Consider the following 24,621-nt stretch of genomic DNA (forward strand, 5'->3'; position numbering starts at 1 on the left):
TAGGAAGCAAAAGGTTAAAACACAACATCAAAATTACATCTCATGAAATCAGTACCATGCTACAACTCTAAGCTTCGTCTTTTCCGAAAAACATGAACAACCCTAGAATAATCCTAAACCTGACTAGGCTTTAGATGACCGAATACCTGAGGAGGAAACAGGAAAAGTTAAATAGGACTTTCAGATTCAAGTACTTTCTTTAGCATGAGAATCAGGAAACACTCTGAGCAATTTCTAAACAACCATATGAATCTCCTTTTAGGAATACATATCAGGAACACACAGCATTACATCTAGAACTCTGGTATTGTTGTGTTCATCTCAGAAAAAACATTGGGAAGTAAATTGCGCACATTGCAGATTTTTATATGAGTATTAAACACCATAAAGGTTTGTGCACCATGAAATCACACAACGTAGATTCAAGGAATAAATCATGCGACGTGTCAACTTGAAATGCTACCAAGAAAATGTCTTGGAATGGTAGCGCACAGTAACTTACATTATTTATACACGAGGAAAGAATTGCGCGTCTTGCCGATTCAAATGCCACCATACAAAAGCCAGTAAATGGTAGCGCACAATGAATAACATGAAAAAACACTCAAGGAAAGAATTGCGCGTGTTGCCGATTCGAATGCCACCATGTAAATGCCAGAAAATGGTAGCGCACAATGAACAGCATGAATTACACACGAGAAGTGAATCGCGCGTTTCGCCGATTCGAATGCCACCATGTAAATGTCAAGAAAAGGTAGCGCGCAATGAACCACAAAGTTAAATGCTCATGAAACGAGTTGCAAGTCTTGCCAACTCGTAAAACATCATGTAAATGTGAAGAAATATCAGCGCGCAATGAACAATAATGTAATAACGAAGTCAAATCTTTATGGAATAAATTGCGCGTCCTCCCGATTTGCAAACCACCATACAAACGGCAAAAAGTGGCAGCACACAAGTAATCTGTTATTCATTTAAGAATTAAAATCAAGAATATGAAGATTCAACTACAGTGTTGGGAAATGTCCAAACACCGTCTTACCGCCTGGAAACAGTGATCACCAATGAGAGATGAGTGCAGAAGACTGGAAAATCCAAATAGACCGCCGGGACAGGAGCTCAGGAAGAAGCTGCTGCTCTGCACCGGGACCTCTGAATAGTGAGCACTGGAAGTTGGGCTGACTCTCTTTTATAGAGTCTTGGCCCAGCCTAGAACCACGCCCAGGCATGTTGCAGGGAAAGTCTCCAGAAGGCCCTGGAAAGGGACCACACCCTAACACACTCTGAATATCTGCAGCAATACATTGTAAATGTACAGTATTTATAAGCACCTTAAAAATGAATCTTTTGGATGGAATTCTGCAATGCAAAAGGTTAAACAATAACATATCATCACAATGCATAAATTACTTTATCTTGTGAGTGTTGGGTTTTTGCCTTCTAGATGCCCGTAGAGCGGGCACTGTCCTGGTGTTGACAGTACTCCCCTCTCCCAGACGCGCTCTAGGGCCTGGTTTATCTGGATTGAGACGATGAAATACTGGAATATGAACATCAGATGCGGAAACACATGAATTACTTTCAGGGCCATAACCTTTCCATGAGATTAAGTACCATTGGTTACGCCCTCTCAGTTTAGAGTCCAACACTTTCTTGACTTCATATTCTTCTTCCCCCTGTACTAGAACAGGAGCTGGATGAGGGCGGACCTTTTGGACTGCCTTTTTAAAGAGGGAAGTATGGAACACTGGATGAATCCGTAATGATTTTGGCAATTGTAGTTTATAGTTCACAGGATTGATTTGCTGAAGAACAGTGTAAGGACCTATAAATTTGGGGTTGAACATGTGCTTCGTCTTGAAGTCTATATGTTTTGTGGAAAGCCACACTTTGTCACCAGGTTGATACTGCGGTCCCTCACAATGTTTCTTGTCATAATGCTTTTTGTATTTTTGTTTGGCTTTTTCTAAATGTTGTTGAATCGATTTCTGAGCTTGATGCAAATGTTGAATGATTTCTGACACAGCTGGAGTGAGAGAGCTTTCTTGAGGAATTGTGATGGGCAAGGTGTCAGGATGATAGTCAAACAAACCAAAGAAGGGTGTAACGCCAGTAGAAGTGTGGAAGGAGTTGTTGTAGGCTAACTCAGCTAACCAGAGCATTGATGTCCATGAATTAAGTGCTTTTTCAGCATAAGCACGTAGGTATTGCTTCAAAGTCTGATTTAGTCTCTCCGTTTGACCATCTGTTTGAGGATGGTGGCTAGTAGATAGGGTAGATGTCACTTGGAGTGTTTTACACCATGTCTTCCAGACGTTGGAGGCAAATTGCGATCCCCGATCGGAGAGGATCACTTTTGGCAGTCCATGATAACGAACCACTCTATTCAGTAAGATAGTTGCCAATTCACTAGAGGTGGGTAATTTCTTACAGGCAATGAAATGTCCATATTTCGTGAGACTATCTACTACCACCAGAATTACTGAATGCTGTTGAACCACTGGCAGACCTGTAATAAAGTCTAAAGAGATGTGTTCCCACGGACGACTTGGGGTTGGGAGTAGGTGTAACAACCCTTTTGGTTTTGAATGACTTGTTTTAATGCGAGCACAGACTTGGCAGTTGTTTACCATTGTTTTTACATCCTTTGTTAAGGTAGGCCACCAAAAATAGCGTTGGATTAATTCAAGAGTTTTAGGAGTACCAGGGTGACCTGCTGTAGGTATAACATGCAACCAATGAAACACTATCTTGCGAAGTTTAGTAGTGGGCACGAACAAACGAGCATCGTAAAAGGGTAATCCTTGCTTGATTGATCTTTTCGGATCTGCTTAGGCCCACGCCTGCCACTTTTCAACAGTGAATGAATTGCGGATGTCTTCAAAGAAATCTTCTTTTTTTATGATACATAGGACCTTGTCAGGAGCAATGATAGCTCTGGAGGTTTGAATTGCAGGCAATGTGGTAGACTCTTGGCGGGACAAGGCGTCAGCTTTGCGATTATCTTTACCAGGCCGGAAGGTTACCACAAAATCAAACTCGGCAAAAAACAGCATCCAGCGTAACTGCCGAGGAGTCAAAGGTCTGGCAGAACTCATGAATTGAAGATTGCGATGATCAGTATATACTGTGACAGTATATTTAGCTCCCAACAAATGATGTCTCCATTCTTTAAAGGCGTCACAAATCGCCAGAAGCTCTTTTTCAGCAATGACTTAGTTCTGTTCGGCTTCGTTCAACTTCCGAGACATGTAAGCTACAAGATGAAGCTGACCAGTGTCTTTGTTTCGTTGTGACAAGACTGCTCCTATCGCCACATCTGAAGCATCAGCTTCCACTATGAAAGGTCGATCCGCATCTGGATGAGTCAAGACTGGGGCAGTGGAGAAAGCTTCTTTCAAAGTTGAAAAGGCTTGGTCTGCTTCTGGGGACCCTACACATTTTTCTTTCTTTCTTAATAACTTAGTAATTGGAGCCACTGTCTGGGAGAAATGATTGATGAAACTCCGGTAAAAATTTGCAAAGCCCAGGAAACATTCTACATCACGAACAGTCTTTGGGATGGGCCATTCAGATACGGCTTTTACTTTCCTTGCTGCCATCACCACCCCTTGAGGGGTAAGGATAACCCCTAAAAACTCAACTGTGGTAACATGAAACTCACACTTGGTTAGCTTGCAATATAAATGGTGTTTACGAAGGGCTGCCAAAATTTTCTTGACATGTTGAACATGTTCATTCTCATTGTCTGAGTAGATCAAAATGTCATCAATGTAAACTATGGCAAAGATATCGAGGTACTCTCTAAGAACGTAATTTAAGAAAAATTGAAATGCTGCTGGAGCATTGCACAGACCAAAAGGCATGACTGTGTATTCAAAAAGGCCATATCTTGTTTTGAATGCCGTTTTCCATTCATCACCCTCTCTCATTCTGACCAAATGGTAAGCACCTCAAAGATCAAGCTTCGTGTAGATTTTTGCTTTCTTTACTTGTTCCAGTAAGACCGTGTAGGAAGTTGGCTCTGTATGCACTATTTCAAAGTAAGGAATAGTATGCACAGAGTCCAAGGGTTCCCCTTAGTGGTAAGATAGTGGCAAAAAGAGATAATACTAATGCTCTATTTTGTGGTAGTGTGGTCGAGCAGTAGGCTTATCAAAGGAGTAGTGTTAAGCATTTGTTGTACATACACACAGGCAATAAATGAGGAACACACACTCAGAGACAAATCCAGGCCAATAGGTTTTGTTATAGAAAAATATATTTTCTTAGTTTATTTTAAGAACCACAGGTTCAAATTCTACATGTAATATCTAATTTGAAAGGTATTGCATGTAAGTACTTTAGGGACTTTGAATAATCACAATAGCATATATTCTTTTTACATAAAACACATTTAGCTGTTTTAAAAGTGGACACAGTGCAATTTTCACAGTTCCTGGGGGAGGTAAAGTAATGTTAGTTCTTGCAGGTAAGTAAACCACCTACGGGGTTCAAATTGGGGTCCAAGGTAGCCCACCGTTGGGGGTTCAGAGCAACCCCAAAGTCACCACACCAGCAGCTCAGGGCCGGTCAGGTGCAGAGTTCAAAGTGGTGCCCAAAACGCATAGGCTTCAATGGAAAGAAGGGGGTGCCCCGGTTTCAGTCTGCCAGCAGGTAAGTACCCACGTCTTCGGGGGCAGACCAGGGGGGTTTTGTAGGGCACCGGGGGGGACACAAGCTCACACAAAAAGTACACCCTCAGCTGCACTGGGGCGGCCGGGTGCAGTGTGCAAACAAGCGTCGGGTTCGCAATGTAAATCAATGGGAGACCAAGGGGTGTCTTTAGCGGTGCAGGCAGGCAAGGGGGGGGGCTCCTCGGGGTAGCCACCACCTGGGCAAGGGAGAGGGCCTCCTGGGGGTCACTCCTGCACTGAAGTTCCGATCCTTCAGGTGCTGGGGGCTGCGGGTGCAGGGTCTTTTCCAGCCGTCGGGATTTTAAAGTCAGGCAGTCGCGGTCAGGGGGAGCCTCGGGATTCCCTCTGCAGGCGTCGCTGTGGGGGCTCAGGGGGGACAACTTTGGTTACTCACGGTCTCGGAGTCGCCGGAGGGTCCTCCCTGAGGTGTTGGTTCTCCACCAGTCGAGTCGGGGTCGCCGGGTGCAGTGTGGCAAGTCTCACGCTTCTTGCGGGGATTGCAGGGGTCTTTAAATCTGCTCCTCTGGATACAAAGTTGCAGTCTTTGTTGAACAGGGCCGCTGTTCTTGGGAGTTTCTTGGTCTCTTGGAAGCAGGGCAGTCCTCTGAGGATTCAGAGGTCACTGGTCCTGGAGAAAGCGTCGCTGGAGCAGGTTTCTTTAGAAGGCAGGAGACAGGCCGGTAGGACTGGGGCCAAAGCAGTTGGTGTCTTCTTTCTTCTTCTGCAGGGGTTTTCAGCTCAGCAGTCTTCTTCTTCGGTAAGTTGCAGGAATCTAAATTCTTAGGTTCAGGGGAGCCCTTAAATACTAAATTTAAGGGCGTGTTTAGGCCTGGGGGGTTAGTAGCCAATGGCTACTAGCCCTGAGGGTGGGTACACCCTCTTTGTGCCTCCTCCCAAGGGGAGGGGGTCACATTCCTATCCCTATTGGGGGAATCCTCCATCTGCAAGATGGAGGATTTCTAAAAGTTAGAGTCACTTCAGCTCAGGACACCTTAGGGGCTGTCCTGACTGGCCAGTGACTCCTCCTTGTTATGCTCATTATCTCCTCCGGCCTTGCCGCCAAAAGTGGGGCCGTGGCCGGAGGGGGCGGGCAACTCCACTAGCTGGAGTGCCCTGCGGTGCTGGAACAAAGGGGGTAAGCCTTTGGGGCTCACCGCCAGGTGTTACAGCTCCTGCCTGGGGGAGGTGATAGCATCTCCACCCAGTACAGGCTTTGTTACAGGCCACAGAGTGACAAAGGCACTCTCCCCATGTGGCCAGCAACATGTCTCGAGTGTGGCAGGCTGCTAGAATAAGTCAGCCTACACGGGTAGTTGGATTAGGTTTCAGGGGGCACCTCTAAGGTGCCCTCTGGGGTGTATTTTACAATAAAGTGTACACTGGCATCAGTGTGCATTTATTGTGCTGAGAAGTTTGATACCAAACTTCCCAGTTTTCAGTGTAGCCATTATGGTGCTGTGGAGTCCGTGTTTGACAGACTCCCAGACCATATACTCTTATGGCTACCCTGCACTTACAATGTCTAAGGTTTGGCTTAGACACTGTAGGGGCACAGTGCTCATGCACTGGTGCCCTCACCTATGGTATAGTGCACCCTGCCTTAGGGGTGTAAGGCCTACTAGAGGGGTGACTTATCTATACTGCATAGGCAGTGTGAGGTTGGCATGGCACCCTGAGGGGAGTGCCATGTCGACTTACTCGTTTTGTTCTCATCAGCACACACAAGCTGGCAAGCAGTGTGTCTGTGCTGAGTGAGGGATCCCTAGGGTGGCATAAGATATGCTGCAGCCCTTAGAAACCTTCCCTGGCATCAGGGCCCTTGGTACCAGAGGTACCAGTGACAAGGGACTTACCTGGATGCCAGGGTGTGCCAATTGTGGAATCAAAAGTACAGGTTAGGGAAAGATTACTGGTGCTGGGGCCTGGTTAGCAGGCCTCAGCACACTTTCAATTCTAAACATAGCTTCAGCAAAGGCAAAAAGTCAGGGGGTAACCATGCCAAGGAGGCATTTCCTTACACAACCCCCCCCCAAACGAAAGAGGATGAGACTAACCTTTCCCAAGAGAGTCTTCATTTTCTAAGTGGAAGAACCTGGAAAGGCCATCTGCATTGGCATGGGCAGTCCCAGGTCTGTGTTCCACTATAAAGTCCATTCCCTGTAGGGAGATGGACCACCTCAACAGTTTTGGATTTTCACCTTTCATTTGCATCAGCCATCTGAGAGGTCTGTGGTCAGTTTGAACTAGGAAGTGAGTACCAAAGAGGTATGGTCTCAGCTTCTTCAGGGACCAAACCACAGCAAAGGCCTCCCTCTCAATGGCACTCCAACGCTGCTCCCTGGGGAGTAACCTCCTGCTAATGAAAGCAACAGGCTGGTCAAGGCCATCATCATTTGTTTGGGACAAAACTGCCCCTATCCCATGTTCAGAGGCATCTGTCTGCACAATGAACTGCTTGGAGTAATCTGGAGCTTTTAGAACTGGTGCTGTGCACATTGCTTGTTTCAGGGTGTCAAAGGCCTGTTGGCATTCTACAGTCCAGTTTACCTTCTTGGGCATTTTCTTGGAGGTGAGTTCTGTAAGGGCTGTCACAATGGATCCATATCCCTTCACAAACCTCCTATAGTACCCAGTCAAGCCAAGGAATGCCCTGACTTGAGTCTGGGTTTTTGGAGCTGCCCAGTCCAGAATAGTCTGGATCTTAGGCTGGAGTGGCTGAACTTGGCCTCCACCTACAAGGTGTCCCAAGTAAACCACAGTTCCCTGCCCTATCTGGCATTTGGATGCCTTGATAGAGAGGCCTGCAGATTGCAGAGCCTTCTAAACCTTCTTCAGGTGGACCAGGTGATCCTGCCAGTTGGAGCTAAAGACAGCAATATCGTCAAGATAAGCTGCACTAAAGGACTCCAAGCCAGCAAGGACTTGATTCACCAACCTTTGGAAGGTGGCAGGGGCATTCTTTAAACCAAAGGGCATAACAGTGAACTGATAATGCCCATCAGGTGTGGAGAATGCTGTCTTTTCTTTTGCTCCAGGTGCCATTTTGATTTGCCAGTACCCTGCTATTAAGTCAAAGGTACTTAAGAATTTGGCAGCACCTAATTTGTCTATCAGTTCATCGGCTCTAGGAATGGGATGGGCATCTGTCTTGGTGACAGAATTAAGTCCTCTGTAGTCCACACAAAACCTCATCTCTCTCTTTCCATCTTTGGTGTGAGGTTTGGGGACTAAGACCACTGGGCTAGCCCAGGGGCTGTCAGAGTGCTCAATTACTCCCAATTCCAGCATCTTGTGGACCTCCACCTTGATGCTTTCCTTAACTTGATCAGACTGTCTGAATATTTTGTTTTTGACAGGCATGCTGTCTCCTGTGTCCACATCATGGGTACACAGGTGGGTCTGACCAGGGGTTAGGGAAAAGAGCTCAGCAAACTGCTGCAGGACTTTCCTACAGTCAGATTGCTGTTGGCCAGAGAGGGTGTCTGAATAGATCACTCCATCTACTGAGCCATCATTAGGGTTTGATGACAGAAGATCAGGGAGAGGCTCACTCTCAGCTTCCTGATCCTCATCTGTTACCATTAACAGATTCACATCAGCCCTGTCATGGAAGAGCTTAAGGCGGTTCACATGGATCACCCTCTTTGGGCTCCTGCTTGTGCCCAGGTCCACCAGGTAGGTGACCTGACTCTTCCTCTCTAGCACTGGGTAAGGGCCACTCCATTTGTCCTGAAGTGCCCTGGGAGCCACAGGCTCCAAAACCCAGACTTTCTGCCCTGGTTGAAATTCAACCAGTGTAGCCTTTTGGTCATACCAAAACTTCTGGAGCTGTTGGCTGGCCTCAAGGTTTTTACTTGCCTTTTCCATGTACTCTGCCATCCTTGAGCGAAGGCCAAGTACATAGTCCACTATGTCTTGTTTAGGCTCATGAAGAGGTCTCTCCCAGCCTTCTTTCACAAGAGCTAGTGGTCCCCTTACAGGGTGGCCAAACAGAAGTTCAAAGGGTGAGAATCCTGCTCCCTTCTGAGGCACCTCTCTGTAAGCGAAAAGCAGACATGGCAAGAGGACATCCCATCTCCTTTTGAGTTTTTCTGGGACCCCCATGATCATGCCCTTTAATGTCTTGTTGAATCTCTCAACAAGGCCATTAGTTTGTGGATGGTAGGGTGTAGTGAATTTATAAGTCACTCCACACTCATTCCACATGTGTTTCAGGTATGCTGACATGAAGTTGGTACCTCTGTCAGACACCACCTCCTTAGGGAAGCCCACTCTGGTAAAGATACCAATGAGGGCCTTGGCTACTGCAGGGGCAGTAGTCGACCTAAGGGGAATAGCTTCAGGATACCTAGTAGCATGATCCACTACTACTAGGATGTACATATTTCCTGAGGCTGTGGGAGGTTCAAGTGGACCCACTATGTCCACACCCACTCTTTCAAAGGGGACCCCCACCACTGGAAGTGGAATGAGGGGGGGCTTTGGATGTCCACCTGTCTTACCACTGGCTTGACAGGTGGTACAGGAGACACAAAACTCCTTAACTTTCTGGGACATATTGGGCCAGTAGAAGTGGTTGACTAGTCTCTCCCACGTCTTGGTTTGTCCCAAATGCCCAGCAAGGGGAATATCATGGGCTAAGGTCAGTATGAACTCTCTGAACGCCTGAGGCACTACCACTCTCCTAGTGGCACCAGGTTTGGGATCTCTTGCCTCAGTGTACAGGAGTCCATCTTCCCAATAGACCCTATGTGTTCCAGTTTTCTTGCCATTGGACTCTTCAGCAGCTTGCTGCCTAAGGCCTTCAAGAGAGGGACAGGTTTCTTGCCCCTTACACAACTGCTCCCTTGAGGGTCCCCCTGGGCCTAAGAGCTCAACCTGATAAGGTTCTAACTCCATAGGCTCAGTTCCCTCAGAGGGCAGAACTTCTTCCTGAGAAGAGAAGTTCTCTTTTTGTTGTTGTGTTGCAGCTGGTTTCCCAGCTGGCTTTCCTTTTCTCTTGGTAGGCTGGGCCCTTTTTCCAGACTCCAGCTCTACTTTTTCACCCTGAGCCTTGCACTGTGCCCTTGTCTTGACACACACCAGTTCAGGGATACCCAGCATGGCTGCATGGGTTTTCAGTTCTACCTCAGCCCATGCTGAGGACTCCAGGTCATTTCCAAGCAAACAGTCTACTGGGATATTTGAGGAGACCACCACCTGTTTCAGACCATTGACCCCTCCCCACTCTAAAGTTACCATAGCCATGGGATGTACTTTAGTCTGATTGTCAGCGTTGGTGACTGGATAAGTTTATCCAGCCAGGTATTGACCAGGGGAAACCAGTTTCTCTGTCACCATGGTGACACTGGCACCTGTATCCCTCAGGCCTTCTACACTTGTCCCATTAATTAAGAGCTGCTGCCTGTATTTTTGCATGTTAGGAGGCCAGGCAGCCAGTGTGGCTAAATCCACCCCACCCTCAGAGACTAATGTAGCTTCAGTGTGACACCTGATTTGCTCTGGGCACACTGTTGATCCCACTTGGAGACTAGCCATTCCAGTGTTAGCTGGAGTGGAGTTAGAAGTGGTACTTTTCTTGGGACAGGCCTTGTCTCCAGTTTGGTGTCCAGGCTGATTACAGCTACGACACCAGGCCTTTTTGGGATCAAAGTTTTTACCCTTGTACCCAAAATTGGTTTGTGAAGAGGCTCTGGGCCCACCCTCCTGTGCAGGTTTTTGGAGGCCTGTAGAAGACTCTTTACTATTTTTGTTTTTGGATGTCTCAACACTCTTCCCCTGGGAGGCTTTGGAACCCCTTTCTTTTGGTCACCCCCTGTGGACGTCTTGGTCACCCTAGTCTTGACCCAATGGTCCACCTTCTTTCCCAATTCTTGGGGAGAAATTGGTCCTAGGTCTACCAGATGCTGATGCAGTTTATCATTGAAACAATTACTTAACAGGTGTTCTTTCACAAATAAATCGTGCAGCCCATCATAATTATTTACACTACTGCCTTGAATCCAACCATCCAGTGTTTTCACTGAGTAGTCTACAAAATCAACCCAGGTCTGGCTCGAGGATTTTTTAGCCCCCCTGAATCTAATCCTATACTCCTCAGTGGAGAATCCAAAGCCCTCAATCAGGGTTCCCTTCATGAGGTCATAAGATTCTGCATCTTTTCCAGAGAGTGTGAGGAGTCTATCCCTACACTTTCCAGTGAATATTTCCCAAAGGAGAGCACCCCAGTGAGATTTGTTCACTTTTCTGGTTACACAAGCCCTCTCAAAAGCTATGAACCATTTGTTGATGTCATCACCATCTTCATATTTAGTTACAATCCCTTTAGGGATTTTCAACATGTCAGGAGAATCTCTGACCCTAGTTATGTTGCTGCCACCATTGATGGGTCCTAGGCCCATCTCTTGTCTTTCCCTTTCTATGGCTAGGATCTGTCTTTCCAAAGCCAATCTTTTGGCCATCCTGGCTAACTGGATGTCCTCTTCACTGGGATTATCCTCAGTGATTTCAGAGAGGTTGGTCCCTCCTGTGAGGGAACCAGCATCCCTGACTATTATATTTGGAGACAGGGCTTGAGAGGCCCTGTTCTCCCTAGTTAGGACTGGTAGGGGGGAATTTTCCTCCAAGTCACTATCTTCATCCTCTGTGTTGCCATCCTCAGAGGGGTTGGCCTTTTCAAACTCTGCCAAAAGCTCCTGGAGCTGTAGTTTGGAAGGTCTGGGGTCCATTGTTATTTTCTTTATTTTACAGAGTGACCTTAGCTCCCTCATCTTAAGATGGAGGTAAGGGGTGGTGTCGAGTTCCACCACATTCATCTCTGTACTAGACATTATGCTTCTAAAAGTTGGAATACTTTTTAAGAATCTAAAACTAGTTCTAGGTTCTAATTCAAACTACTTTTAAAAACTTTTAAACTCTAAAAGGAAATGCTAAACAGGGACTAACACAAGGCCCTAGCAGGACTTTTAAGAATTTAGAAAAATAGTTCAAATTGCAAAAATCAATTTCTAATGACAATTTTTGGAATTTGTCGTGTGATCAGGTATTGGCTGAGTAGTCCAGCAAATGCAAAGTCTTGTACCCCACCGCTGATCCACCAATGTAGGAAGTTGGCTCTGTATGCACTATTTCAAAGTAAGCAATAGTATGCACAGAGTCCAAGGGTTCCCCTTAGAGGTAAGATAGTGGCAAAAAGAGATAATACTAATGCTCTATTTTGTGGTAGTGTGGTCGAGCAGTAGGCTTATCAAAGGAGTAGTGTTAAGCATTTGTTGTACATACACACAGGCAATAAATGAGGAACACACACTCAGAGACAAATCCAGGCCAATAGGTTTTGTTATAGAAAAATATATTTTCTTAGTTTATTTTAAGAACCACAGGTTCAAATTCTACATGTAATATCTCATTTGAAAGGTATTGCAGGTAAGTACTTTAGGGACTTTGAATAATCACAATAGCATATATACTTTTTACATAAAACACATTTAGCTGTTTTAAAAGTGGACACAGTGCAATTTTCACAGTTCCTGGGGGAGGTAAAGTAATGTTAGTTCTTGCAGGTAAGTAAACCACCTACGGGGTTCAAATTGGGGTCCAAGGTAGCCCACCGTTGGGGGTTCAGAGCAACCCCAAAGTCACCACACCAGCAGCTCAGGGCCGGTCAGGTGCAGAGTTCAAAGTGGTGCCCAAAACGCATAGGCTTCAATGGAAAGAAGGGGGTGCCCCGGTTTCAGTCTGCCAGCAGGTAAGTACCCGCGTCTTCGGGGGGCAGACCAGGGGGGTTTGTAGGGCACCGGGGGGGACACAAGCTCACACAAAAAGTACACCCTCAGCTGCACTGGGGCGGCCGGGTGCAGTGTGCAAACAAGCGTCGGGTTCGCAATGTAAATCAATGGGAGACCAAGGGGTGTCTTCAGCGGTGCAGGCAGGCAAGAGGGGGACTCCTCGGGGTAGCCACCACCTGGGCAAGGGAGAGGGCCTCCTGGGGGTCACTCCTGCACTGAAGTTCCGATCCTTCAGGTGCTGGGGGCTGCGGGTGCAGGGTCTTTTCCAGCCGTCGGGATTTTAGAGTCAGGCAGTCGCGGTCAGGGGGAGCCTTGGGATTCCCTCTGCAGGCGTCGCTGTGGGGGCTCAGGGGGGACAACTTTGGTTACTCACGGTCTCGGAGTTGCTGGAGGGTCCTCCCTGAGGTGTTGGTTCTCCACCAGTCAAGTCGGGGTCGCCGGGTGCAGTGTGGCAAGTCTCACGCTTCTTGCGGGGATTGCAGGGGTCTTTAAATCTGCTCCTCTGGATACAAAGTTGCAGTCTTTGTTGAACAGGGCCGCTGTTCTTGGGAGTTTCTTGGTCTCTTGGAAGCAGGGCAGTCCTCTGAGGATTCAGAGGTCGCTGGTCCTGGAGAAAGCGTCGCTGGAGCAGGTTTCTTTAGGAGGCAGGAGACAGGCCGGTAGGACTGGGGCCAAAGCAGTTGGTGTCTTCTTTCTTCTTCTGCAGGGGTTTTCAGCTCAGCAGTCTTCTTCTTCTGTAAGTTGCAGGAATCTAAATTCTTAGGTTCAGGGGAGCCCTTAAATACTAAATTTAAGGGCGTGTTTAGGTCTGGGGGGTTAGTAGCCAATGGCTACTAGCCCTGAGGGTGGGTACACCCTCTTTGTGCCTCCTCCCGAGGGGAGGGGGTCACATTCCTATCCCTATTGGGGGAATCCTCCATCTGCAAGATGGAGGGTTTCTAAAAGTTAGAGTCACTTCAGCTCAGGACACCTTAGGGGCTGTCCTGACTGGCCAGTGACTCCTCCTTGTTATTCTCATTATCTCCTCCGGCCTTGCCGCCAAAAGTGTGGCCGTGGCCGGAGGGGGCGGGCAACTCCACTAGCTGGAGTGCCCTGCGGTGCTGGAACAAAAGGGGTAAGCCTTTGAGGCTCACCGCCAGGTGTTACAGCTCCTGCCTGGGGGAGGTGATAGCATCTCCACCCAGTGCAGGCTTTGTTACAGGCCACAGAGTAACAAAGGCACTCTCCCCATGTGGCCAGCAACATGTCTCGAGTGTGGCAGGCTGCTAGAACCAGTCAGCCTACACGGGTAGTTGGATTAGGTTTCAGGGGGCACCTCTAAGGTGCCCTCTGGGGTGTATTTTACAATAAAGTGTACACTGGCGTCAGTGTGCATTTATTGTGCTGAGAAGTTTGATACCAAACTTCCCAGTTTTCAGTGTAGCCATTATGGTGCTGTGGAGTCCGTGTTTGACAGACTCCCAGACCATATACTCTTATGGCTGCCCTGCACTTACAATGTCTAAGGTTTGGCTTAGACACTGTAGGGGCACAGTGCTCATGCACTGGTGCCCTCACCTATGGTATAGTGCACCCTGCCTTAGGGCTGTAAGGCCTACTAGAGGGGTAACTTATCTATACTGCATAGGCAGTGTGAGGTTGGCATGGCACCCTGAGGGGAGTGCCATGTCGACTTACTCGTTTTGTTCTCATCAGCACACACAAGCTGGCAAGCAATGTGTCTGTGCTGAGTGAGGGATCCCTAGGGTGGCATAAGATATGCTGCAGCCCTTAGAAACCTTCCCTGGCATCAGGGCCCTTGGTACCAGAGGTACCAGTTACGAGGGACTTACCTGGATGCCAGGGTGTGCCAATTGTGGAATCAAAAGTACAGGTTAGGGAAAGAACACTGGTGCTGGGGCCTGGTTAGCAGGCCTCAGCACACTTTCAATTCAAAACATAGCATCAGCAAAGGCAAAAAGTCAGGGGGTAACCATGCCAAGGAGGCATTTCCTTACAGACCGGAATTAGAGGCAAAGGATATTTGTTCTTGATGGTGATTTTATTCAAGCCCCTATAGTCGATACAAGCTCGAAGCTCTCCATTCGCTTTTGGAACAAAAAACAAAGGAGAATCTGTGGGAGACTTAGAGAGGCGGATGAAACCATTCTCTAAGAATTTATCCAAGTATTTTCGTAAATGTTGATTTTCACGTTCTGACAGGGCATACACACGACAGTTGGGAAGTATTCCCCCTGGGACTAGATCAATTTGACAGTCATAAGATCTATGAGGAGGTAAGTTCTCTGCTTCCTTCTCATCAAATACATCTTCATAAGACGAATACTGTTTGGGCAACTGAACTTCTTTCTCTGCGGCGGTAGCTATGTAAGAATGGCAAACTTCCGATTCTTGAGTCCTTTGGAGACAATGTTCTTTACATAGCACTGATGAGAACACGATCTTTCGTTCAGCCCAATTAATCTCTGGATTGTGACGAGTTAACCATGGCAAGCCATGGATGATCCCATACTGGGGAGCATGGATCACGTCAAGGATGAGTTCCTCTTTATGTTTCTTTCTTTGATTTTTACCTTCACAAATTATTGTCAAGGGCACAGTCTGAAGAGTTATCGGACCTCCAGTCAAGAGTTTTCCATCAACTGCCTAGATGGTTTCTGGAGTCTTCTTTTCAATACATGAGATCCCCCATGCACGAACCAATTGGGCGTCAACAAAGTTTCCAGTAGCCCCAGAGTCGACTAGAGCCTTCTTGAAATAGGTCTTTTTCTTGACCTGAACTCTTATTCCCAATTTTAGATGTTTGGATTGTGAAGGATCTACTGTGACACCCAAGAGCAACCCTTCTCTGCAACTTAGGTGCTTTAGATTTTCAGACTCGACTGATGCATTGGTTGCAACTTTCTGAACTGGGCCTCACTTGCTCTTTGTTTTGATTGGACAATCTTTGGCGAAATGACCTTTCCGCCCACAATAGAGACATTGCCCATTTTTTCTGCGTAGGTCCTTTTCGTCTTTGGTCAAAGGTCTCCTGATGGTTCCAATTTTCCATCTGTTCGGGCGTTCTTTCTCTCGGAGTTCTTGAGTCTTTGTTATCATGAGCATGCCAAGAATGTTTTTCAGTCTTTTTACGCGTTCCTTTTCGTTCATTTAAACGATGATCAAGCCTCAAGACAAGGTTTATTAAATCTTGACAGTTTGCAGGTTGGGGGTCGATTTGCGCTAAGATGTCTTTTAGCTCCTCTTTGAGTCCCCTGTAAAACAAGGCTGCTTGTTTTTCTTCAGGCCAGGATGTCTCAGCGACCAGCCGATTAAAGTTGGCTAAATATGACACTAAGTCCTGATTCCCTTGGCGTAAGTCTAATAATCCACGATCTGCTGACTGTGTTACAGTTCTACGATCGAAAACTCTCTCAAATTCACGAACAAAATTTTTCCAGTTGTACAACATGGGACTATTTTTACGCACAAGAGGAATAGCCCAGGTAGCTGCATCTCCAGACAGATATGACAACAAGAAAGCTACTTTAGACTGGGCATCGGGGAAAGTATGTGGTCTGCAGGTGCAGTGAAGTTCCACTTGAACCAGAAAAGATTGCGCTTTCAAGGGATCACCTGAGAAGCGTTCAGGGGGAGCTAAAGGAATGGCTGAAGGAACATTGAGGGAAATGTTAGTCGCACTACCTCCAGAAGTCTGAGAAGAAGTACCTGGCCAAGACACACCTGTGGGACTTTGTTCTTTCTTCTCAACCTTATTCTGTAACTGACTCACCCTCTCAGCTAGACTATTTGTCAAATCCTTTGATGATACCACTTCTGACTGGAGCTGGGTGATAGCCTTGACTAGCTCGTTCAGTGTGGCCATGCTGAGAACATACACAAACCAGGAGGATAATAATTTGTGGGCTGACTATTCTGTCAGAGTCACCAGATCCTCGAGGTCCGTGCACGTTCCCAACACTTCCACCACAAGACAGCTCCAATACTCTGATTAGATTTATCACAGAGTCTAAGAGAGTCCAAGTGGGGAAAAGGGGATTAGGACGGGAACAGCTGGGAAGGAGACCTGTAGGAAGCAAAAGGTTAAAACACAACATCAAAATTACATCTCATGAAATCAGTACCATGCTACAACTCTAAGCTTCGTCTTTTCCGAAAAACATGAACAACCCTAGAATAATCCTAAAACTGACTAGGCTTTAGATGACTGAATACCTGAGGAGGAAACGGGAAAAGTTAAATAGGACTTTCAGATTCAAGTACTTTCTTTAGCATGAGAATCAGGAAACACTCTGAGCAATTTCTAAACAACCATATGAATCTCCTTTTAGGAATACATATCAGGAACACACAGCATTACATCTAGAACTCTGGTATTGTTGTGTTCATCTCAGAAAAAACATTGAGAAGTAAATTGCGCACATTGCAGATTTTTATATGAGTATTAAACACCATAAAGGTTTGTGCACCATGAAATCACACACGTAGATTCAAGGAATAAATCACGTGACTTGTCAACTTGAAATACTACCAAGAAAATGTCTTAGAATGGTAGCGCACAGTAACTTACATTATTTATACACGAGGAAAGAATTGCGCGTCTCGACGATTCAAATGCCACCATACAAAAGCCAAGAAATGGTAGCGCACAATGAATAACATGAAAAAACACTCAAGGAAAGAATCGCGCGTGTTGCCGATTCGAATGCCACCATGTAAATGCCAGAAAATGGTAGCGCACAATGAACAGCATGAATTACACACGAGAAGTGAATCGCGCGTTTCGCCGATTCGAATGCCACCATGTAAATGTCAAGAAAAGGTAGCGCGCAATGAACAACAAAGTTAAATGTTCATGAAACTAGTTGCACGTCTTGCCAACTCGTAAAACATCATGTAAATGTCAAGAAATATCAGCGCGCAATGAACAATAATGCAATAACGAAGTCAAATCTTTATGGAATAAATTGCGCGTCCTCCCTATTTGCAAACCACCGTACAAATGTCAAAAAATGGCAGCGCACAAGAAATCTGTTATTCATTTAAGAATTAAAATCAAGAATATGAAGATTCTCAACTACAGTGTTGGGAAATGTCCAAACACCGTCTTACCGCCTGGAAACAGTGATCACCAATGAGAGATGAGTGCAGAAGACTGGAAAATCCAAACAGACCGCCGGGACAGGAGCTCAGGAAGAAGCTGCTGCTCTGCACCGGGACCTCTGAATAGTGAGCACTGGAAGTTGGGCTGACTCTCTTTTATAGAGTCTTGGCCCATCTTAGAACCACGCCCAGGCATGTTGCAGGGAAAGTCTCCAGAAGGCCCTGGAAAGGGACCACACCCTAACACACTCTGAATGTCTGCAGCAATACATTGTAAATGTACAGTATTTATAAGCACCTTAAAAATGAATCTTTTGGATGGAATTCTGCAATGCAAAAGGTTAAACAATAACATATCATCACAATGCATAAATTACTTTATCTTGTGAGTGTTGGGTTTTTGGATTTTAGATGCCCTTAGAGCGCGCACTGTCCTGGTTTTGACACTTCTCATCCATCATCTCTACTTGTCATCCCTACTTCTCATCCAACATCCATACTTCTAATCCATCATTCTTACTTCTCATCACTACTTCTCATTCATCAAACCAACTTCTCATCTCTATGTCTCATCCGTACTCCTTAGCCATCATACCTGCTTCCCAGCCATCATCCTCACTTCTCATCTATCACTCCTACGTCTCACCCATCATCCCTACTTCTCATCCATCAGTCTTACTTTTCATCCATACTTTTCATTCATCATCCCTACTTCTCATCCCCACTTCTCATCATTACTTCTCATCCATCATCCTTACTTCTTATCCCTGCTTCTCATTCATCATCCTTACTTCTCATCCCTACGTCTAATTCCTACTTCTCATCCATCATCCCTACATCTCATCCATCATCCCTGCTTCTCATCCCACAACCCTACTTCTCATTCATCATCCCTACTTCTCATTCATCATCCCTACTTCTCATTCATCATCCCTACTTCTCATCCCTCATCTCTATTTGTCATTCCTACTTCTCATCCATCATCCCTACTTCTAATCCATAATTCTTACTTCTCATCACTACTTCTCATTCATCATCCCAACTTCTCATATCTGTCTCATCCATACTCCTCAACCATCATACCTGCTTCTCATCCATCATCCCCACTTCTCATCTATCACTCCTACGTCTCACCCATCATCCCTACTTCTCATCCAGCAGTCTTACTTTTCATCCATACTTTTTATTCATCATCCCTACTTCTCATCCATCATCCTTACTTCCCATCCCCTGTCCCTACTTCTCAATCTCTGCTTCTCATCCATCATCCCTACTTCTCATCCATCATCCCTACTTCTCACCCATCATCGCTACTTCTTATCCCTACTCCTCATCCCCATCCCTCCTCCTCATCCATCATCTCCACTTGGCCTCATGTTAAACCTGCTTCATGTTGGTTCTACCTTGATACTGGGTCCAGAATATCTGAACAAAATATTGAGGACCAACATATTGACAAGGTAAGCAAGTATAGGTAAGTATAGCCTTACTTTACTTAACTCCACATCTGTATACCTTGACAAGATATTCTTCTTCAATGTACATAGACATAGAGTCAAGAATAGTAAATCTATACTTACCTATATGCACTTACCTTCTCGATATTTGGTCATCGATATTTTGACCACAATATTTTGGTGGCATGTTGTATCTGTAGTCGATATTTTGACATACAACCTATTTCACCCTCTTGTTTTGAAACAGTATTTGATTGTACAGCACTGTTGCAGCACTCGTACTCTGGACTCCAGTCTGCAGTTGTTCTGCTCTATTTCCAGTGTCCATGCCTTTGCTCATGATGTAGTGTTTGAGCTATGACTTAAGTGACACTAATGTTGTTCCAGGCCGCTAATACTGCTGTACCCATTATTCTTGGCCCCTGCTTTTGCCCCTGGACTGCTGTGCTCATGCTGCCTGCCTCATTCATACTCTCCTAACCTTTCTATTGCCCTTTCTGCCTTATTGTTTTAGTTTCCTTGCTCCAGTTCTCAATGTCTGTGTCCCCTCTTTGTTTACTACAAAGCGGCGGCTCCTCAGATATGGTGTAATAAAAAAAAAAAACATTACCTCCTCTGGCCGCTCGCCACTCCTCTATCCCTCGTTGGCTATAGGCACAGGCTCCCAGCTTGCCCTGTGGCCAATCCTGACACTGCTAAAAGCCAGTCTACTCCCAGGCAGACTGGGAACCTGTGCAGGAGCTCTCCGGCTGGAGAGAGCCCACTGCGAATTTGTGTGTTTGGCCGGCCTGAGACGGCCGGGCAAACACACATGCACTCTGAGGGGGAGTGCTGGGGGAGTGCTGAGTAGTCCCCCAGCACGCCCCCTCAGAGCATGTCACCCCCGCGGCCCTGCCCCTTTACAAGAAAACGACAACAAACTCTGTTTGTTATCGTTCCCTTGTTAAGGTGTTTGGAGCTGTCGCTGCTGGCGGGGGGCGACGCTCCTCCACCCCCATGGTGGAGGCTGTACCTGCCGGGCGGCCGCCAATGCAGCCGCACTCCCGCGGTGCCCATTTGGACATCCCCGCTGGGCCGGCGGGGATGTGGGTCGCAATATGGGAGCCGGCTCCAAATGGAGCCGGCGGTGTTGCGGCCGTGCGACGGGTGCAGTTGCACTTGTCGCGCTTTTCACTGCCTGCATAGCAGACAGTGAAAAGCCTCATGGGGCCCTGTTAGGGGGCCCCTGCACTGCCCATGCCAGTGGCATGGGCAGTGCAGGGGCCCCCAGGGGCCCCACGACTTCCCTTACCGCCAGCCTCTTCCTGGCGGTGCAAACCGCCAGAAACAGGCTGGCGGTAGGGGAGTCATAATCCCCAGGGCAGCGCTGCTTGCAGAGCTGCCCTGGCGGATTATCACCGCCGGGGCTAAAATGGCGGGAAACCGCCGGCCCCGGCAGTGCGACCGCGGCGCTACCGCCGCGGTCCAAATACGCCGGGAGGCACCGCCAGCCTGTTGGCGGTGCTCCCGTCGTTTTGGCCCTGGCGGTCTTTGACCGCCAGGTTCATAATGACCACCTAAGTGTTTAAATAGCGTGTAAAATATTCCAAACACACTTTTTTGCAAGGGTGTAAAGGAAGGTATTTCACCCACATTATTCCTGTGGAGAGGAAAAAATGCCAACGGTTTAAGGTGCTTGTGTACATTTCCGCTAGATTTACTCCCAACTCACTAATACAGTTATACATGGTTCTGCAGATTGTTGTTTTGTGAATCCGTAGAAAGTCATGTCAATGCAAATCATAGGCGGTACCCTACAATTGGCTTACTTTTGACTTTCTTTAAATTGTACTGGACTCAAACACAATGGCTTGACAAGACAAAAAAAGGAAACGTCTTAAAAGTGCGACACAAATGAAGACAACATTGCTTATTGTATTTCCGTTTGATTGAGGTACTTTGTTCATCAATATTTCAAAGTTTAAGTGAATTAGTTAAACGAGTTACGTGTAAAGTACATTTTGAGAGACTAATTGTTTCCTGTTCATCTGTTTTGACCAATAGTCAGTCCGAAGAACAAATATGAATCCAGTTATTCCCAACAACAACATACCTGGAATACTAGCCATGAACTCTCCGAACATCATTGGGTTCCCAAGTCCTCCAAACCCAGGGACCATCTTCGGAGGCCCTGCGTTGACGTCGCTGCCCGCAAAGGCCACGCCTACAGTTGTCAGAGTTCCGGTGTTTGTGCCAACAATGCCTCACCTGCCGATGGTCCCTTGGAGGAATATTGATGGTCCCATGGTAACGCTTTCCATGCCTGTGGCCACATCTCCGAGGGCTCCCACAACACCGGCACCCGCTCAAGCAGTTTCCACTTTACCGAACAATTCTCCCACCTTTAGAGCAACAAAAGAACTGCGAGGCGATGTGTAATGTACACCCGGCCTGTCCTTGGCCAGCAATCGACGGTTGTCCAAAAAGACCCATGTTGGGACTGTGATTTTGGAGAGCCAGATAAAAAAATTCTCTGGCCAGCCCCCTGTAGGCCCTCATGCCAAAGTCCCTTTAGGTAGATTACGGCTTTTTCTAGAGTTGAAGTAATTGCACCATCAGATGTTTTAGGGCACACACCTATTTTTTTTTTTTTTAAGTGATCATTTCAGCAGTCCCTAGAACCCTCTTAAAGAATGTCTGCCTCCATGATATCATTATGTAATGTCTACAGCTCAATCTACTGCTTTTTGTGCATTTTACATATTTACCCAGAAAATAAATACTACTACTGTAGAATGGGCATCTGAATGGGCAAGTATCTATTTGTTGAAAGCACTGGTTGGGAAAGAAGTGGTGAAAAACTGTAGAAATATTTTTTTGTGCGGTTATAATGTGCGACAGTTCTGAACTATTTTCTCAAGGGTGAAAAGATCCAAAAAGCGGGGCTGCTACTATATTTTCTGTTAACCACTGGAGTTTACACTTTTTTTGGACTTACTCCTGTATACTGAATAAACATCTGTCAGTTCAAGCCATGTGAGTTAGACTATTATCTGTATACTGTATACTGTACTGTATACTGTCCACAAAAGCTCGTATTTTATTGCTTTTTATTTCCATTACTTCAAAGAAAGTCAACGTTATGATAATTACCAAGTTATGTCCCTATTATCTTGCAAGTTTTAATAAAGTAATATATTTACAAAGTTTGCCTGTTTTATAGCCAGTAACAGCAGGGTTGTCAAGCTCTGTAATCAGTGGAGCTGGGACAATTTTTAGAGTATGAGTGCTGGCCAGTAGTGCGATCAAACAATGTCATAGGAGTTTCAACAATTGTTATATTGCCGAGTGAACAAGTATAGAAAACACCTAATCATTTCTGTGGTTGATTACTCATTTATTGCCTCCCTCACCTGTAAGAGTTTTAGAAAATTTGGATTCTCTGATTCATTTTGACGTCACTTTTAAGTCATTTTCCGAACCTCATAGATGCAGCATGGCATGGGATGGAATGTTAATTTCCCCTAAGTGTGCTCTGCTCTGTACAACTTTGATGCTGAAGAATATTTTGGCAAAGGTTGAAGCCTGCAGTGCAGTGTACAGTACAATTTTTTAAGAATATTGTGCAAACAGAAATAGATTTTATTGGCATTTATGAGGGGCTATCACTGAAATGTTTCAAATTTCAAAACGTATCCGTGACAGGAGGGATTGATGGCGAGCAGTTCACCCCAAGCAAATTTCAGTGGCAGTTGGCTAAATTATGAAGTGGCGGCATATATGCAGTAGGCCCAAATTTCATTAACTGAGCCTTATCCCCTGTGAGTTTTTGGAACGGTTCCCGCAGTAAAATCTTGAAGCAATGGGGACAAATTGCACATTCTAACCCTCAGACTCACGTGTCTTCCGCTCCAATTAACTCATACCTCCCAATACTAATACTATGCTCATATTTCCCTCTAGTAATCAACCACTAATTCTTTTGTTTTCCAGAGTAGGGTGCTACTCACTAAAAGTGCCTTGACGCCTCAACTGGGGTTGTAGGCGCTATATAAATACAATTACAAAATTTGCAGCACAATATTCAAAGACGTTCTAAGAAGCCATAGATTTTATAGGCATTACTGAAGAGGTACTTGGCATATTGTAGTACTGTCAACGTGTCGCATGCAGGTCTGACCCTCTCTAGTGAGGTTACTTGATGCGGTCAACCAGACGGGAAAAGGGGAAATGGGGCAAATTGAACATCTCTCTAAGTAAATGGATAAAAAGATCTCTGTTTTAAACTGTTTAAATAATCAGGATGTGTAATATGGCATAACCTCATGTCATACTGCTAGAATTGTGTATCAGCTTTCTTCACTTTTACCTCCTTTCATTGTCCAATCATGTACCTTATCATCTCCCCTATTATGACTGACAATTTACGTGGAAGGAAGAGAATGTAAAAACTAAAAGTTACACCGACTTCATGATCTCAGTTAATAAACAACTTAGTTTACCCTGAAGTTAGACATACAACATTGTTTCAGGCACCGTAGCTGTCATTCACATAACAGGGATTATACAGGTTAAAACAGTAAACACATCAATATGTTTACAACAATTTTTACAGGCTTCGGTCTTAAACAGGAGTAATGATGATATTGTAAAAATAAGTTTTATCAATATGGCTACTGAAATTTCTCCACATACCATAGCAACACGTGCCCCCGTCACCAAGGAAATAACATCAGCGGTAAGAGCCCCAGCAACTCAGCACAGATTAGCACAAATTTATCAGCATTAACTATTTTATGAAAAAGCAATTACTGTGTCCCCCAGCATCCCATTGCCATTTTCTGAAAATAAACACATAGGTGGTCATTACAACCCTGGCGGTCGGTGTTAAAGCGGCAGTAAGACCGCCAACAGGCCGGCGGTAAACAAATTGCAATTACGACCGTGGCGGAAACCGCCAACAAAGACAGCCACTTTAACACTCCGACCGCCACGGCGGTACAAACAAACAGCGCGGTGGTCACCGCCAACAGACAGGCGGGAGACAATGTACCGCCCACACTATTATGACAAGTCAATCCGCCACCTTTTCCGGGGCGGATACACCCCGGATAAAAACATGGCGGAAACAGGAATCCCGAAGGGAAAACGCTCACCTCTACACACCCCACGAGGACGCCATGGACCCGGAACTCCAAATTCTACCTGCAATAGTCTTCCTGCTCCTCTACCAGGAGCACCAACGCAGGCGGAGAAGACCACGGTGAGTACTGCACCTACGACACAGGGGAGGGGGGAGGCAAAAAACAGGGACACACACACGCAACACCCCCACCCCCACCCTCATCCACTACAACACACACACTAAAGCATATCAATAAATCACAGTTACACCCCCCAAACCCCCCGGAAGAATGCAAAGGCAATAGAAAATTAGTGTAACCATTGTAATATATTAAAAGCAAGTAGGCAGAAATATATATATACACCATGTTCAAAATATATACCAAGCATAGTAGTCCAGGTAGTGCACTAAGAAAGTCAGTGGAACACTGGGACCACACGGTATGGGCGAGGCCCACACAAGATCCCCGACCATGATGGAGAGAACACTGCAGG

The 24,621-nt window shown here is 46.0% G+C and overlaps 1 protein-coding gene across 1 annotated transcript in view; it reads left to right on the plus strand.

Moving 5' to 3' along the window:
- Nucleotides 1-22,035, plus strand: part of LOC138287232 (uncharacterized) — a 146,442-nt gene extending 124,407 nt beyond the window's left edge. The window contains exon 6 of the mRNA XM_069227619.1: nt 21,067-22,035. Within this exon, the coding sequence (XP_069083720.1) occupies nt 21,067-21,441 (375 nt within the window). The 3' untranslated portion in view covers nt 21,442-22,035. The remainder of the gene's footprint in view (nt 1-21,066) is intronic.
- The last annotated feature ends 2,586 nt before the right edge of the window (nt 22,036-24,621 follow it).

Source organism: Pleurodeles waltl, chromosome 1_1, assembly GCF_031143425.1.
Source record: "Pleurodeles waltl isolate 20211129_DDA chromosome 1_1, aPleWal1.hap1.20221129, whole genome shotgun sequence".
Classification (NCBI taxonomy): Eukaryota; Metazoa; Chordata; class Amphibia; order Caudata; family Salamandridae; genus Pleurodeles; species Pleurodeles waltl.